This window comes from Ursus arctos, unplaced genomic scaffold (genome assembly GCF_023065955.2).
Source record: "Ursus arctos isolate Adak ecotype North America unplaced genomic scaffold, UrsArc2.0 scaffold_8, whole genome shotgun sequence".
In the NCBI taxonomy this organism is placed as follows: domain Eukaryota; kingdom Metazoa; phylum Chordata; class Mammalia; order Carnivora; family Ursidae; genus Ursus; species Ursus arctos.
This window is the reverse complement of record NW_026623100.1, coordinates 67,485,392-67,502,126: the sequence shown is the minus strand read 5'-3', so window position 1 is coordinate 67,502,126 and position 16,735 is coordinate 67,485,392. Positions and strand designations below refer to the sequence as shown.

The 16,735-nt window shown below is 36.1% G+C and overlaps 1 protein-coding gene across 3 annotated transcripts in view; it reads right to left on the bottom strand.

Annotated features, from left to right (window-relative positions):
- ATAD2B (ATPase family AAA domain containing 2B) overlaps positions 1-16,735 on the bottom strand; it is a 148,934-nt gene that overhangs the window by 21,074 nt on the left and 111,125 nt on the right. For 2 of the 3 annotated variants that reach the window (XM_026519592.4, XM_057309379.1), the window contains exons 20-22: positions 15,597-15,732; positions 13,069-13,265; positions 9,027-9,186 (exon numbers count right to left, since the gene is read on the bottom strand). In XM_026519592.4, the coding sequence (XP_026375377.1) occupies positions 9,027-9,186; positions 13,069-13,265; positions 15,597-15,732 (493 nt within the window). The remainder of the gene's footprint in view (positions 1-9,026; positions 9,187-13,068; positions 13,266-15,596; positions 15,733-16,735) is intronic. The other variant, XM_044390587.3, reaches the window with a different exon arrangement.

The window sequence follows — 16,735 nt, the reverse complement described above, 5'->3', positions numbered from 1 at the left end:
CTCTGTCCTTCTGTACTCTCTCTCTTTCCCTCCCTCTCTCAAATAAATAAAATCTTTTTTTTAACAATAATATATTTTTTAAAGATTTTATTTATTTATTTGACAGAGACAGAGACAGCCAACGAGAGAGGGAACACAAGCAGGGGGAGTGGGAGAGGAAGAAGCAGGCTCATAGCAGAGGAGCCTGATGTGGGGCTCAATCCCACAACGCCGGGATCACACCCTGAGCCGAAGGCAGACGCTTAACCGCTGTGCCACCCAGGCGCCCCCAATAATAATATTTTTTATTATATTATGTTATTCACCATACAGTACATCCCTAGTTTAAAAAAAAAAAAACAGATCATCTCTAGCCATTATCTGCAAACTGTATTGAAGGGGTCAAGAATGAAAACAGGGAACATAATCAGAAGGCTCTTTTTTTAGTGAGAGGAGAGCAAATTGAATTAGGGTGGGGGTGAGGGTGGTGATAGTGATGATGAAAAGGAGACTATTACAGACTTGAAAAATGTTCTCGATAACACAGCTTGATAATGAAATACAGGATGAGGTATGTAACAAGGATAATTCTCTAGCTTCGTGAATGAAAAATGGCAAAATGGAAGTAATACTTACAAAGATGCAAAAAACCAGAGAATAAATAGGGAAGGAGGAAAAAGTCAGAAATTAAAGTTTATTTTGATATGCATAAAAAATATATATCCAAAAGGAGATATCATGAATATATGGAGATAAATGAAAATATAAGTCTCAAGAATCTATGACCAAAAAACCACAACAACTGTGTAATCTGTATTTATTATTTAACATACTGTACTTCCATAAGTCTTTAAAAAAAACAGATCTATTACGGTAAAGTAAAGATATGTTAAACTGCACATATTTGAAGTATACATTTTGATCACACCAAAAAGAACAAAATACCTAGGAAAAAACTTAACCAAAGAAGTGAAAGACCTGTACCCTGGAAACTATAAAACACTGAAGAAAGAAACTGAAAGTGATACAAACAGATGGAAAAGATATTACACGTTCATGGATTGGAAGAATTAATACTTATTGTTAAAATATCCACAGTACTCAAAGAATCTACAGATTCAATGCAATTCCTATTTTGACAGGACAACAACATTTTTCACAAAACTAGAACAAACAATACTAAAATGTGTATGGAACCACAAAAGACCCTAAGTAGTCAAAGCAATCTTTGAGAAAGGAAAACAAAACTGGAGGTATACAATTCCAGATATCAAGGTGTACTACAAAGCTATAAGAATCAAAACAGTATGGTACTGGTACAAAAACAGACACGTAGATCAAGAGAACAGAATAGAAAGCCCAGAAATAAAATCACATTCATATGGGCAATTCATCTGTGACAAAAGAGACAAGAATATACATGGGGAAAAGATAGTCTCTTCAACAAATGGTGTTGGGAAAACTGGACAGCTACACACCCGAGAATGAAACTGGACCACTTTCTTTCATCATACACAAAAATAAACTCAAAATGCCTTAAAGACTTAAGTGTGAGACCTGAAAGCATAAAATTCCTAGAATAGAACACAGACAGTAATTTCCCTGACATCACCCTTAGCAACATTTTTCTAGATAAGACTCCTCAGGCAAGGGAAACAAAAGCAAAATTAAGCTAGTGAGACTACGCTGAAATACTTTCACTGTGATTTATGTGATTATTAGTAAGGTTGCTTTTTATTTTCCACTTGTCCCATATGCTCTTTGTTCCCTTCCCCTCCTTTTTCTTACTTCCTTTGGATGTGCACTTATTTATGATCCCATTTTATCTCCTTACTGGTTTATTAGCTCTAAGTATTTGCTGCACTACTACTAGCCCGCTGTGAGCTTCAAGGAGTGCTTCCTTTCTCTGGTCTCAGGCAGTCTGTCACATGTACACAACAATCAGTGTTCAGCTCAAGACTGGAGGAGGATCTTCTGCAGATCTCCAGACTGCTCTCTCTGTGCAGCTTTCTTTCTGCCCTAAGAACTCTACCTACTTTGACCTCCTTACATTCCCAGCTCTGTCTCTGTAATTTAGGCAGACTTCCAGGCTCTGGGCTCTTCCTTCCTGCACCACAGTCTGGAAACTCTCCAGGCAACTACAGTGCTCAACTTGTAGTTCCTCATCTTTTGGGGAACACTATCCTTCATTTCCTGATATCCAATGTCTTTAGAAATATTTTTTCATACATTTTGGTCAGTTTTTTCACTGTTTCAGGTAGGAGGGTAAATTCAGCTCCTTTTACTCTACCACAGCCAAAATCAGAACTCTCCCGATAACTTTCAAATATTCTTTGAGAACCAAACTATAACGGCTGTGTAAAAATCCTAAGTAGGATGTACCTTAATTTTTCAAAATTATTGCTCTACTGTTGGAAGTTTTAAGTTGCGTCAAATTTTAGCTACTACACATAAAAACCTACAATAAACATCCTTAGAAGTAGCTGTACTTTCAAGCTGATAATATAATATTTGTAGTACATGTGATACCACAATGTTCTGCCACTGGCTTTCTACCTCAGCTTGAAAAAAGCTAAGAAAGAGGTAAGATTAAATACAAAGCCATGTATCTGGCACATTATCACTCTAAAATAACTCAATGGTCTTTCTTTTTAAATGTATGCCTCCCACCCATATTGCATCCCCAATTAAATGGGAAATGAATGAATGAATGAATGAATGAATAAAAGAATTTCATAAAAATTTCCCATTGGTCTGAAGGATAAGGAATTTATTCTGAAGAGCTTCTGCATTTGATAAGGAAACAGTATTTTTCATGTGCCTGTCATTATAATTATTTTTAATCATTCTTAGAACTCTATGTTTATACACAGCAAAGAATCATAAGCTTATCGAACGTTAAAACTAGAACAAATGTCATGTCTTTAAACTTCATCTTTTGGGGGGATAATCTTAGATCCTTACAAGCATGTGATGAAAATGAAAAATTACAATGTATATAATTTTGGATGTTGTTGTTCAGAAACTTTCTCATGGACATCAGACTTAAAATCCTTGTTTTAAAATATAAATTACATATTTACCACTTCTTTTGTCTCATATTTCATGATATTAAGATTCTCAAAATCCATGTAATATGAAAGTAACATAAGCACAGCAAAAAACCACACACACTGGCTTTGAGGACAGAACTCAATCCACTCAGTTGTGCCATATAACATTTGTGGGTTTGCATACAAAGTACATAACCTCTCAGCCCCAGCTCCCTTATACCTATAAAATAAAAGTATGACCACCCACATTTGTCTTCAGTAAAAAGTAATGGTTATTGGGACAAATTGATGAGCACCTATAAAATTACCAGAATCACTACTTTTCTCAACACCCAAAAAACAAATAATCCTGTCATGAAATGAGCAGAAGACATGAACAGCCATTTCTCCAGAGAAGACATACAAATGGCCAAGAGACACATGGAAAAATGCTCAACATCCTCGACATCAGGGAAATACAAATCAAAACCATAATGAGATACCACCTCACACCTGTCAGAATGGCTAAAATTAACAAGTCAGGAAACAACAGATGCTGGCAAGGATGCGGAGAAAGAGAAACCCTCTTACACTGTTGGTGGGAATGGCAGGCTGGTGCAGCCACTCTGGAAAACAGTATGGAGGTTCCTCAAAAAGTTGAAAATAGAACTACCCTATGACCCAGCAATTGCACATCTAGGTATTTACCCAAAGAATACAAACAGTGATTTGAAGGGGTACCTGCACCCCAATGTTTATAGCAGCCATGTCCACAATAGTCAAACTGTAGAAAGAGCCCAGATGTCCATCAACAGATGAATTGTTAAAGAAGATGTGGTGTGTGTGTGTGTGTGTGTATACATACACACACATACACACACACACACACACACACACACACCATGGAATATTACTCAGCCATAAAAAAAGAAAGAAAGAAAGAAATCTTACATTCCACCATGGATGGAACTAGAGGGTATTACGCTAAGCGAATTAAGTCAATCAGAGAAAGATAATTATCATATGACTTCACTCATATGTGGACAAAACAGATGATCATAGGGGAAGGGAAAAATAAGATGAAATCAGAGAAGGAGACAAACCATAAGAAACTATAGGAAACTATAGGAAACAAACTGAGGGTTGTTGAAGGGGAGGTGGGCGGGGGGATGGGGTAACTGTGTGATCAGCATTAATGAGGTCACTTGATGTAATGAGCACTGGGCGTTATATGCAACTGATGAATCACTAAACTCTACCTCTGAAACCAAACCTGCTGACACTTTCATTTTGGCCTTACAGCCTCCAGAACTGTAAGAAAATTTATTTCTGTTCTTTAAGCCACTTTCAGCCTATAGCATTTTGTTATGGAAGCTCTAACAAACTAATACCATAATACATAGCATAATGTCTGCCACACAGTAATTATTCAACAGGTATTACAATCTGAGTATCTCTACCGCAAGAGGCAAGGACTGTCACAGTCACCTTCGTATTCTAAGCACCCAGCTCAGTAACTAGTACACTGTACTCATAAATGCTAATAGAATGCTAATAGAAAATATGAATGGGTTTGGCTGAAGCACAACCCGGAGAGGGCTCCAAAAGCTAGGGTGAAGCTGTGAGCAAAGTGGTGCAAAACAGAAGATTTTGAGAAGACTACAAGACTAGGGCTGAACTTTCAGCAAAATTAGCTCAATAATGTTATGTTTGTGAATGAGACTGAGAGCTAGAGAATTCGATATACTACAAGACAAAGAATGGGGAATGGTTAAACATATATAGATCTATAAGATAATAATTAGGGTCAAATATCTGATACCAGTTACATTTAGAACTACAAGTTAAAATTCTTCCGGCTAACATATTTAATTTCTGTCCACATCATCCTCAAGGGAGAGAATCTGGGTAAATGCTTAGGCAACACGTATAGCTTTCAAACTACTGGCTTTTGTCTTCTACATATATGCTAGTTTTTTTCCCAAATGGCCAGGGTTCTGCAAAACAGAACACTGTAAGCTTGCAAATACTCATGGGAGCTTGTAAAAGTAATAACAGCATTCATGTAATTTCCACTTGCTACACAACAGACCCTGAGGTTGTTTTCCTAATACGTAACAAGTGATTCTGCTAAGGAAAAAACAAGCCTCTAAACTTAAAGATATGAAATAATCTGAACACAGCCAAAATCATGCTTTTGAATTATATCACACTCTTTGCATCCAAAACAGTGAAGAAAGTTTTAAGTGTACTATGTCAACTCAGTGAGAAAGAGCCATATTCTTTTTTTATACAACTGCATCAGATAGGAAAAGCTTATTATGCACCAGAAACCACGGTTTCTTTCTCAAAGGTAGTATTATTTCAATGTGGTTATAATTAAGTAACATAGGATGAAAAATCTAAATTGACCAGATTGACCTTTATGATTAACCCAATGTGGTTATAATTAAGTAACATAGGGGGAAAAAATCTGGATTGACCTGAACTGGCTTTCTCTAACCATTCAAATTTATTTTTCACTATCAGTCCCTAGATTTTTTCCAAAATAGGATTAAATTTTAAATGTGGTCCAGGGAATTTAATACACAGGTACCCACTAAGCAACCACTTTATGAAAAATTAAAGCACAATTTAAATAATACTAATGATGATAACAAAAATGAAAAAATATGAACTACTAACCTCTACAAAACACTCATCATGTCTCAGGCACTATGCTAAGGGCTTAACATATTTAGGTTGAACCATATGAAAATGGTACTTTTGTAAGACTTAACCTAATACATTTTCTCATTTAACCCATACAACCACCCCAATAAGAATACTTAATTATACCTATTTTGCAGATAAGGATACTAAAATTTAAAGGACTAAACTTGATCATGTTAATGAAGTAGGTAATAGTAGAACTGGGACTCACACTTAGGTATAAATCCAAAGCCCAAACTCTTATTACTGCCTACAGTTTCAGCAACCTGCGTGTCTTGAAAACTAAGACACAGTGTAGGTACTCAGTACCTTCACACTTTAGTTAAGGCCACTATACACACTTGTGCGGACTGTACCCTCACCAAGGGCCCCAGCAAGGAAATCAAATGAAGCTGACATCCAGCCCATTCTTCACTAAACTGTGGCGCTGTTGCTGGATGCCACCTACACAGAAGAAGAAGACTGTCTCACTCACACAAAATTGCTATATCGGATAACAATGGCCCTGATGCTGCTGGTAAAAGAAAACAAAATTGTGAGAAAATTTTAACAATACAGACTAAAAGCCTTAAAAGATTATATATATATATATATATATATATATATATATATATATATTCCTTGTTTCAGAAATTTCACTTAAAGAAATTCATTCTGAGGAAATAGGTAAGGATGTATATAATATTTATGCTACAAAGATATTCATCAGTGTTATAACAGAGGAAAAAACTAAAAAATCTAGTATGTCCATACAAATGGCTAACAGACACATGAAAAAATGTTCAAAATCATTAGCCATCAGGGAAATTCAAATCAAAACCACACTGAGATACCACCTTACGCCAGTTAGAATGGCAAAAATCAACAAGGCAGGAAACAGCAATTGCTGGAGAGGATGTGGAGAAAGGGGATCCCTCCTACACTGTTGGTGGGAATGCAGGTTGGTGCAGCCACTCTGGAAAACAGTGTGGAGGTCCCTTAAAAAGTTAAAAATTGAGCTACCCTATGACCCAGCCATTGCAATACTGGGTATTTACCCCAAAGATACAGACGTAGTGAAGAGAAGGGTCATATGCACCCCAATGTTCATAGCAGCATTATCCACAATAGCTAAATCGTGGAAGGAACCGAGATGCCCTTCAACAGATGACTGGATTAAGAAGCTGTGGTCCATATATACAATGGAATATTACTCAGCTATCAGAAAGAACGAGTTCTCAACATTTGCTGCAACATGGACAGCACTGTGGAGGAGATAATGCTAAGTGAAATAAGTCAAGCAGAGAAAGACAATTATCATATGATTTCTCTCATCTATGGAACATAAGAACTAGGAAAATCGGTAGGGGAAGAAAGGGATAAAGAAAGGGGGGTAATCAGAAGGGGGAGAAGCATGGGAGACTATGGACTCTGAGAAACAAACTGAGGGCTTCAGAGAGGAGGGGGGGTGGGGGAATGGGATAGACTGGTGATGGGTAGTAAGGAGGGCACATATTGCATGGTGCACTGGGTGTTATATGCAACTAATGAATCATTGAACCTTGCATCAGAAACCAGGGATGTACTGTATGGTGACTAACATAATGTAATAAAAAAACATTAAAAAAAAAAAAAAAGAAAAGAAAAAAATCTAGTATGTCCAACAATAGGGTATTGGCTTTAATAGTACATCTATGTGATTAAAATAATGTCATAGAAATATATTAACTCATAAACTTTTCACAAAACACTACATGAATGACAAAGTACACAAAAATTATGTTCTCATTTTAGTAAAAATATTATGCATGTATATATTCTATATACAATACATCTGTGTGGAGAGAGAGAAAGAACACCAAGGTAATGGAATTACAAGTTACTTTAATTATCTTCTTTGTTTTTTAATCTTTATAAATTTTTCTATACAACATATATAATAAAAAGTCAAAATGAAGCAAGAGAAACAAAAACTAAGAAGAGGCAAATGTCCTAATACAAAGCTTAAGAACAGCTGTGTAAAATGTTATTCTGCCTCTAAACTTGGAATTAGGATATATGACGTGCCGTGGTCTAAATTTAGATGAGAAACACCAAATTTCATGTGAAAGTGAGAAACCCAGGTCATTCTAACAAGTGGCCTAAGAACTACTGCCCATGAATACAGAAACAAAGCAGAAACTATATTCTAACTACCTGGAGATAACTGAAGCTAAAAATCAACGTTTAAGAAGTAAAAAAGCATCTTACTTGTCTATCACCTGTTGAAGAAACAGAATCCACAGCAGAGTGAGAGAGAGAATAACAGCCCCTGTCAGCTGGAAACTGGCCAGGCACTATCAGCTGGCCTCGGTGTACTCATATTAATCACAAACAATTTTAAGAACACAACATCAGAAAAGGCCACTCTGTGACCATGATGAATCGAGATAAAAACAACAGTACTCCATAATCATATCTGAACATAGACAAAAGCATGAACATTGTCCTAGCCACAAAAATAACCAACCATAATCCTATCTTAGATAATATGAATGACTGCTGCTTCTTTACCCAACCCAGTTTTAGCCTTGCTCCATTCTTCTTGCCTTCCAGGTTCTTAAAATACCTAATCACAAAATTACCCCCACTTCCTAAGAGCATCCAATCTACTGTAATGCCCTATTTTCTTAAACCTTCTCCAAAATCCTTAGCACAAGCTCAAATCCTATTTGGTTCCATATGATATATATTCTTCCCTGTTATAATTAATCAGTGAATTCACCTTGTTTTAACTACAGATATGTTCCTAGAGGTCCTCTCTGCAGGACACTCAAAGAGCTGGGACTACAGATTTGAGTACAGGGTGGGATTAGGAACAAAACAATAAAATAACATTAAAAATACCCAAAATCTACAGAATACATACTGTCTACCTAAAGGGGTCTTTTACTATATAAAGTTATCCTATAATGAGTTCTCACCAATTTGGAATTCCCAGTGTTTATCAGCACTAGTGATGTTTGTTGACTAAACAAATTTCATATTAAATTCTCAATTACTCCATTTTCCATCCTACCTGAACAAAGTAAGAATCTAAGTAAAAAAGTAAAAATTAAACCCTGAACAGAATATCTAAAATATAAAATCCTCTAATTTAAATCCACTATTTAACAAATTAATAATTATATTTAAGTATATTATGAGTTCCTCATCAAGAAGCTTCTAAATACAATATGTCATTAAAACTAATTTATCTACCTGAAACAGGGCATGCTTTAGTATTTAAACTTTCAACTATCTTCTCATTGATCACCAAAGTGAATTTGTCCAGTGCATCCTTACCTCCTGGGTCCTTATCTGGATTGTACTCTAGAGCATTGCTACAGATGAGGTCAATATCTTTCAGAAAATCCTTAGCAGTCAGGTAATTATGCTTATCAATTTTAGTTATTACTGTTGATAAATCCATTGGTTCCTTGATTACTTCAAGATAATCTGAAACCTAAAACAAAGGGGATATTTTAATAAAAATTACTTCTGCTATTTCATATGATCTACTAATAAAAACACAAAACCATGTAGTTATTTAAAAATTAAATCTAGGTATCTTAAAAATAATTACAAATAAGGATAAAATTGTAGAACAATTTATGCTACTAAAGTTACTACTCTGAAGTCATACTTTCCATGAAAAGCTTCGGTTTCAAGTCATATCTAAATCAACTCTGAAATGTTTCTCATTTTGAAATATAAAACCAATTTTGTCAGCTTCCCCCCCCCCAATCCTTTGGATATTACCTGAGAGAAGAATGTATTGGTAAAAACACCCAATAAGTATCAATAAATATTACTTTAAGAAATTCTTTTGAAGGAAATTAAGAAACACAGATTTTTTCATATTATTAAAGAAGTTCTCTGATAAATCTCTTTAATATCTTTAAACAAAAAAACATTTTTCTTTCTCATTTTCCAGGGTGAATCATTTCATGGAAAGTATTTTCTGCTCCTTTGGACTCATTACAAACATTTTGAGTCAATTATATAACAAAAATAAGTACTGCCTTCATGACTAGTAAAAGATTTGCTTGGACTTCGCTAATTATAAACAAATCTGCAAGCAAATGTGCTCCATGTCCCATCTTTCTGGGAGATAACCCAAAATAGAAGCTCCTAAGTCAGGATTTGCCCAATGTTTTGTATCATTTGACCACTAAGAAAACTACCAACCTATCTATCTAGTGCCTCCCCCAATGCAATCTCAAATCTAGTAATCAGGTCTGATAAAAAAGCAGCCTTAGAAACATCTAATTAGTCCAGGACCAAATTCTGGAGCTAGGATAATTTCTGCTCTATGAAACTGTTACTTTTTCTCCATTGCAAATACACACACACACAAATACACATATACATATTTTATACATGTTCTTAAATTTTTAGGTAACTGTGTGGGCATGTTATAATTTATTTTTTAATTTCTAGGAACTGAAAACGCCCCTACAGGGGAGATAGTGAAGCTATACTGAACAAACAATACTCAGAAGATATCAGTTGGATTCTTGGCTCTGGCATTTGGCATGCCTTGTGTACATATGGAAACTGTTTATTACCTGCAAAGCACTATAAAAATTTGCATTACTGGAGTGCCTGAGTGGCTCAGTCGGTTAAGCATCTGCCTGAGGCTCAGGTCATGATCTCAGGGTCCTAGAATCAAGCCCCACATCGGGCTCTCTGCTCAGTGCGGAGTCTGCTTCTCCCTCTCCCTCTGCCCCTCCCCTCCACTCATGCTCGCTTGCTCTCTCACTCTCTATCAAAGAAATAAAATATTTTTTAAAAATTTATATTACTAAAGATTATAAAATTTTTGCCCCAATATTTAATTTTAAATTCAATGTTTATTTTCTAAACTTCTGTTTTCTCTGAAGTCTGCTTTGGAATTCCATAAAAAGTTTTTAGACATTTCAAATTCATTATCTGAATACAAATGTTTATGTTTTAGGTTATTTAAATGTTATCTTGTGGGGCACTTGGATGGCTCAGTTGGTTAGGCGTCTGCCTTTGGCTCGGGTCATGATCTAGGGATCCTGGCATGAGCCCAGGCTCTGGCTCCCTGCTCAGGGGGAGTCTGCTTCTTGCTCTCCCTCCACCCCTCCCCCTAACCCCCTCCCCAGTGTGTACTCTCTCTCTCAAATAAATAAAATCTTTAAAAAAACAAAATAAATGTTATCTTATTTTTCCCTCATGCTTCACAGAGACCTCTATGATTTCACCTTTAAGAGTAGAGAACCAGTAACAGAATGAAGGTAAGAAAGAATAAAAGAAAAAATAAGAAAACACAACTCTTGAAAAACAGTTTTATCTGACCAACATTTTCTATCCCCTTCCAATGCCTTACCATCCTTTATAAAATGTTTGACTCTACCACAGAAGGCATTTGAAATCTGATCATCTCTTCTGCTTAGAATGAAAGAGAGCTCTCTGGGGAAAAGGCAAAATTGGTTTACTCCCAGTACGGGAGGGTGACTTAAGGTCAAGCCCTTATCAATTAAGTGTCAGAGTCCCGTACCCAATTTAAAATAAAGATAAACATTTAGGGGCGCCTGGGTGGCTCAGTTGTTAAGCGTCTGCCTTCGGCTCAGGGCGTGATCCCAGGGTCCTGGGATCGAGCCCCACATCAGGCTCCTCTACTGGGAGCCTGCCTCTTCCTCTCCCACTTCCCCTGCTTGCGTTCCCTCTCCTGCTGGCTGTCTTTCTCTCTGTCAAATAAATAAATAAAATCTCTTAAAAAAATAAAATTAAATTTAAAAAATAAAATAAAATAAAAATAAGCATCTAGGAGCACCTGGGTGGCACAGTCGTTAAGCATCTGCCTTTGGCTCAGGGCGTGATCCTGGTGTTCTGGGATCGAGCCCCGCGTCAGGCTCCTCTCTGGGAGCCTGCTTCTCCCTCTCCCACTCCCCCTGTTTGTGTTCCTTCTCTCTCTGGCTGTCTGTCTGTCAAATGAATAAAATCTTTTTTTTTTTTAATTAAATAAATAAATAAATACATAAATACATAAAAATAAACATCTAAACTAATCTTTAAAGTGGGCTGATAGTTTTAAGATTATCTGATAACACTAAGAGGGGAAAAATGTTTCACAAATGTAAAATGTTATTAATTGCAAAAGCAAATTAGGCAACTCCTGTCATTTCAGTAGAAAAAGATTTAAGGGACAGCTGTGATATAATGTAAGGAATGAGGGCTTTGAATTTCAAAAAACCTTTGAGTCTTGGCTATGTCACTTGCCTGCAAGCCTCAGTTTCCTCAGCTGCAACATAAGAATAATAATAATGACCTTGTGAGGTTGTTAAAAGGATCAAATGGATAAAACTATGTGTTGTGGATAAATATAAATATACAAATAAAGTTATAAATAATCCCCTTACTCAAAAAAAAGGGGGGGCGGGAATAGCTACTTTCAGAGAGGAAAAAAACATAATGCTAGCTCATTCTCTCCAGTCATAGATGAGGTAATGATTCCAAAGGAATCTGCTCAGGTCCAAAAATACATATTTCACAACAAGGATGCAACATTAAACTATGAATCATTTCATAATTCAAATTTAAAAAAAAGATGAAGAAAAAACTTAAAACTAACAACACCAGAGCTGTTCAAACATGGAGTCTGAACTATAAGAAGAAGGCCAGTAAAGACTGTATTATGTTCATCCACACACTATATTATCCCAGGATAAAAAAAAAAAAAAAAAAATTCATCTACAATATTATAGTAGATTCCAAATGGAAAATTTCTTATCATCACAAACCATGCTCCCACAAGGACACAAAACAATACACATAAAAAGTGAGAAATTTTCCACTGGGAGCAGAGAAAATCCTTGCAGGGAAAAACAATTTTAGCTGCACAGGATATGCTTAACTTCAAACAGCATCTTAGTAACAGGCATTTCCAAAATATGAAAGACAAATTTCAGGTTTCTTTGCCACCTCTTTCACTAAGGTATACATAATTTGGAAAATGCCAAAATTAACTGGTATTTATTGGTTAACACCAATATACTTTTTAAGAGCAAGATTTATCCTGGAATAAAAATAGTATGGACATTCTACTAAAGTAACTTTTAATCCTCTTCTTAAACTGAAGAGTAAGAGATCACAAAGATCAATACTAATTAAGAGGACATACAAATTGGTCATTATTTTCATCCAAAAGTCACCAGATGTTTGCTGATGACATCAGTAGTTATCACATGGATTAAAATTTTACAGGCTAGGGGTAATATTCATCCATGCCTTTGCTTTTTTTCCTTCCAAAAAAAGATGTCAATATTTTTTTTCTTTTAGCCAGTTCAACTTCACTGTTTGCACACTACTGAAACAAGACCTCTTCAATATCCACCGGTTTGCTGAAGATGTTAAAGCGTTTATCTGTGGCCAGCCTCTTGGTTACATCCCTGAGAAACAACCGCAACTCTCTTAAAGTATTTTCCTCCTGGTCCTCCATCCGATTTTTTTCTAATTCTGACAACTGACGAGGTGGAGAAGGTAGTGCAAGGGGAAGCACTTCCATAGCACAAAGACCTAAAGAAAATAGAAGAAAATGTTAAGATTCCAACATGGCAGAGCCAGTACCTCAATTACTTTTGTTATTCACTCAAAAAAGAATTCCAAATACATACAAACCACTTGAAACCCAGCAAGTAAAAATTTGAACAGAAACCAACTGTACATTAGAGAACAGATTTACTCCATAAAACAACTCACAGGACTCTTTTAAATGACAAATATGATTTTAAATAATTTCATTTTGAAATATGATTTACATACAACTCATGAGAAATATTTCAAATCAACAAAATATCTTTAGGTGAAGAACTGTATATTGATTTGCTTAAAGTCGATGTTGTTTAAAAACCTTCTTCTCAAAATGGGGTTGCCTCATATGGATGAAAGTGAAATAGTCAAGTAACAATTCTTTAATCCTTCCCACTCCCAAAAGAGTTCCAATTTCATTTATTTAAAAAAATTTTTTTTTACTTATTTGAGAGAGAGGGAGAGAGAGGGAGAGGCAGGTAGGGAGGGAGCACAGACGGAGAAGCAGACTCCTGCCGAGCAGAGAGCCTGACGTGGGGCTCAATTCCAGGACCCTGAGATCAGGACCTGAGCCAAAGGCAGACGCTTAACCAACTGAGCCACCCAGGCACCCCAAGAGTTCTAATTTTAGACAAGTCTTCTACACTCATATTCTTAGTACAACATAGTAGGGGTAGTGAATAGGCACGTAACTATGCAGGGAGAAAAGAAAAAAAATTACAAACTGAGGGCACCTAGGTAGCTCAGTTGTTTACCTGTCTGACTCTTGATTTCAGCTTGGGTCATGATCTCAAGGTTGCATGATCAAGCCCTCTGCGTGGTGCTCCACACTGGGCGTGGAGCCTGCTCAAGATTCTCCCTCTCTCTCTGCCCCTCCCCACCTTCTCTCTCCCTCAAAAAGAAAAAAGGAACTAAAACAAGAATCCCAAAGAAATGGGTAAGATGGAAAACCCAGTCTACAGTGATATATAAAATCCATAATATTCACTATCTACCCTGAAACAAACAAAAAATCTTCTCAAAAAGTAAAGTATTAACTTCCCTAAACATATCATTCCCTAATTCCTTAAAATATTTTCCCAGTATCACACTGAATTTCAGGATTAAAATTTTAAGGATTATGGCTGATTTCTAAATAGCTCCTAAAACGAAAAACTGAAGTCAATAGAAGCAACTCAGAAAGAAAAAAAGAATTATGTTAATCTTTAACATAGAAAATTCAATCTCTGAGACTAACATGTATCTGGAAGTTTGCAAGATAAAATGAATCATTTTCATAATGAAATATTTTAAATACTGTTATTTAGATTAACAGGAAGCAACAACCAATAATCAGAAGGTGTAACTTCCATATTTAATTTCCCAAGGTTTCTAGGGGGGAAAAAACCCCACAACTATAGCCATTTGGTAGGTGCTTATTTTTACAACTCTGAGAAAATGTGGAAAGGAGTCACTAAAGAACAATAAAATGATTGAAGTGTTGGATAATATGATCAATAAAAAACAAGTAGAATATGAAAAAGCAAGGACCTGGAAGGGTTGGAAACTATACGAGAAAAAAAAAGAACAAGGGGAAAGACACCTAAAAACTTACAACAGGATGGCTATTTTCAAGAAGAGGCTGAAAGATTACAAAGAAGACTTTATCTTTTACACATCTTTAAGATTCAGTCTCTTGAGGGGCTTAGAATGCATTCCCCACTTAAGTCAGGGGGCTGAAATTTGAAATACTATGCTATTAGGCCAAATCCAGGAAAATTCTAATGCTTAAAACAAGGTCATGATAGGTTTCCAAGTGCCTACCATAAGATACCTAACATACTAGGTGCTAAATAAATATTTGAAAAATAAACCAGAAAAAGCAAACATTCTAATCAGCTCTTGACCCATCACACCTACCCTGACCCACAAGGCACTCAGTACACCACCTGATGTTCTCAAACTTACAGTTCAAGTCCTCTGTACTTAAATTGACTAAAACAGAGCAGAACTGAAGACTTTTTGAGCCTCAGAAAATTTCACATTCTACCAGAGCATCTGGATTAAAATGATAAGAATACTTAACAGTCACCTGTTAGTAAAGCCTTAACTATGAGGCTTGTTCTTCACAATCTCAAGACAGGTAAACACAATGACCACTCCATCTAAAGAGATGTGTCCATCTAAAGAGAATGTGTCCATCTAAAGAGGAGAATCTAAAAAACTGACTTTACTTCCACAAGAAACGTTTTTTTAAAAAAGTAACTCCAAAAAAGGGCATTTCTTAATTCCATTCGCCATCCCCCTCCCCTCATTTTCCTAAAGCTTTAGGAAATTTACCAGTGTGTTTCCTCCGTGGTGGAGCCATTGATGCCTGATTGAGAATCAATTCTTGAAAAAATTTTCTTCTGTCTTCTTCAATAGGCCTTTGAATATACAAGACCTCTTCATACTGTATTCTAAAGATACATTTAACCTACACACATACACATACACACAAAGACATTAAATATATAGAGAATTAAAAGCTTACTTATTATACCAAACTACAATTTCTTCAACTTCCAGTAGCATTTTCAATTTTCATTCATGTGGAGTTAGGGTTAACCTAGTCCTAAGGCTATGCTGTTGAAAGACTCAACCTTATGGACTAAACCATAATGGGAGAATGACCAGTTGCCTAAGTCATTAATAAATTATACTACACCTGGGAGAGTCAGCAAATAATAACAGAAAGGATAATTGATTATAATAGTTAGATGGCAAATCTCAAAGGACTTCTTGCATAAGAGCTGGAAAGTAATTACCTAGAATCTACATTAGAGAACTGGAAGGATGCTAACAACACTGACTTGTTGTATGTTATTGTTATTTCTGTTTACTTTCTATTCAGTCATTTCCTTTCCTGGGCTCTTTTCATACCAAGTCTATTCCACTGCATCTTCCGGATTCCTGGTTTCACTGCAAATAAACTATACCTTCAGTTTCTCCCCAGAATGCTCCACAATGACACCACCTTCCACACAAAACTCCCAAGCAATATTAAGCCAGTCATTCTCACATCCCTCAGTTCCTTCCCACTGGTGATTACCTATCTCTCCTTTGTTTAACTCCTCTATGGAGGCTTTGGCCCCAGATGTCCCCCTTGCAAGATAGGCTGCTTAAATCTTCCACATCATCCACATTAATTCTACTCACTTTAATTTTTATGTTTTCCTACAAGGTCTGTATTCCACTTCTAGACACCAAACTCCCTGAGAACGGAGACCATTCCTTATTCATCTGTTTTCCTATACCTACCACAGTGACTGGGACATACTAATGTGTACTTAGCATGGACTGAATGAATAAAGCTTGCAATTTTCTTCCCCAGCCCAGATCAAAATGGAAACTGCAAATGAAAATGGGAAAAGGTCACTAACATGGAAAGAAGAACCAATTATGAGATGAGACAATGAGGAAACATTGGATCAAAATTC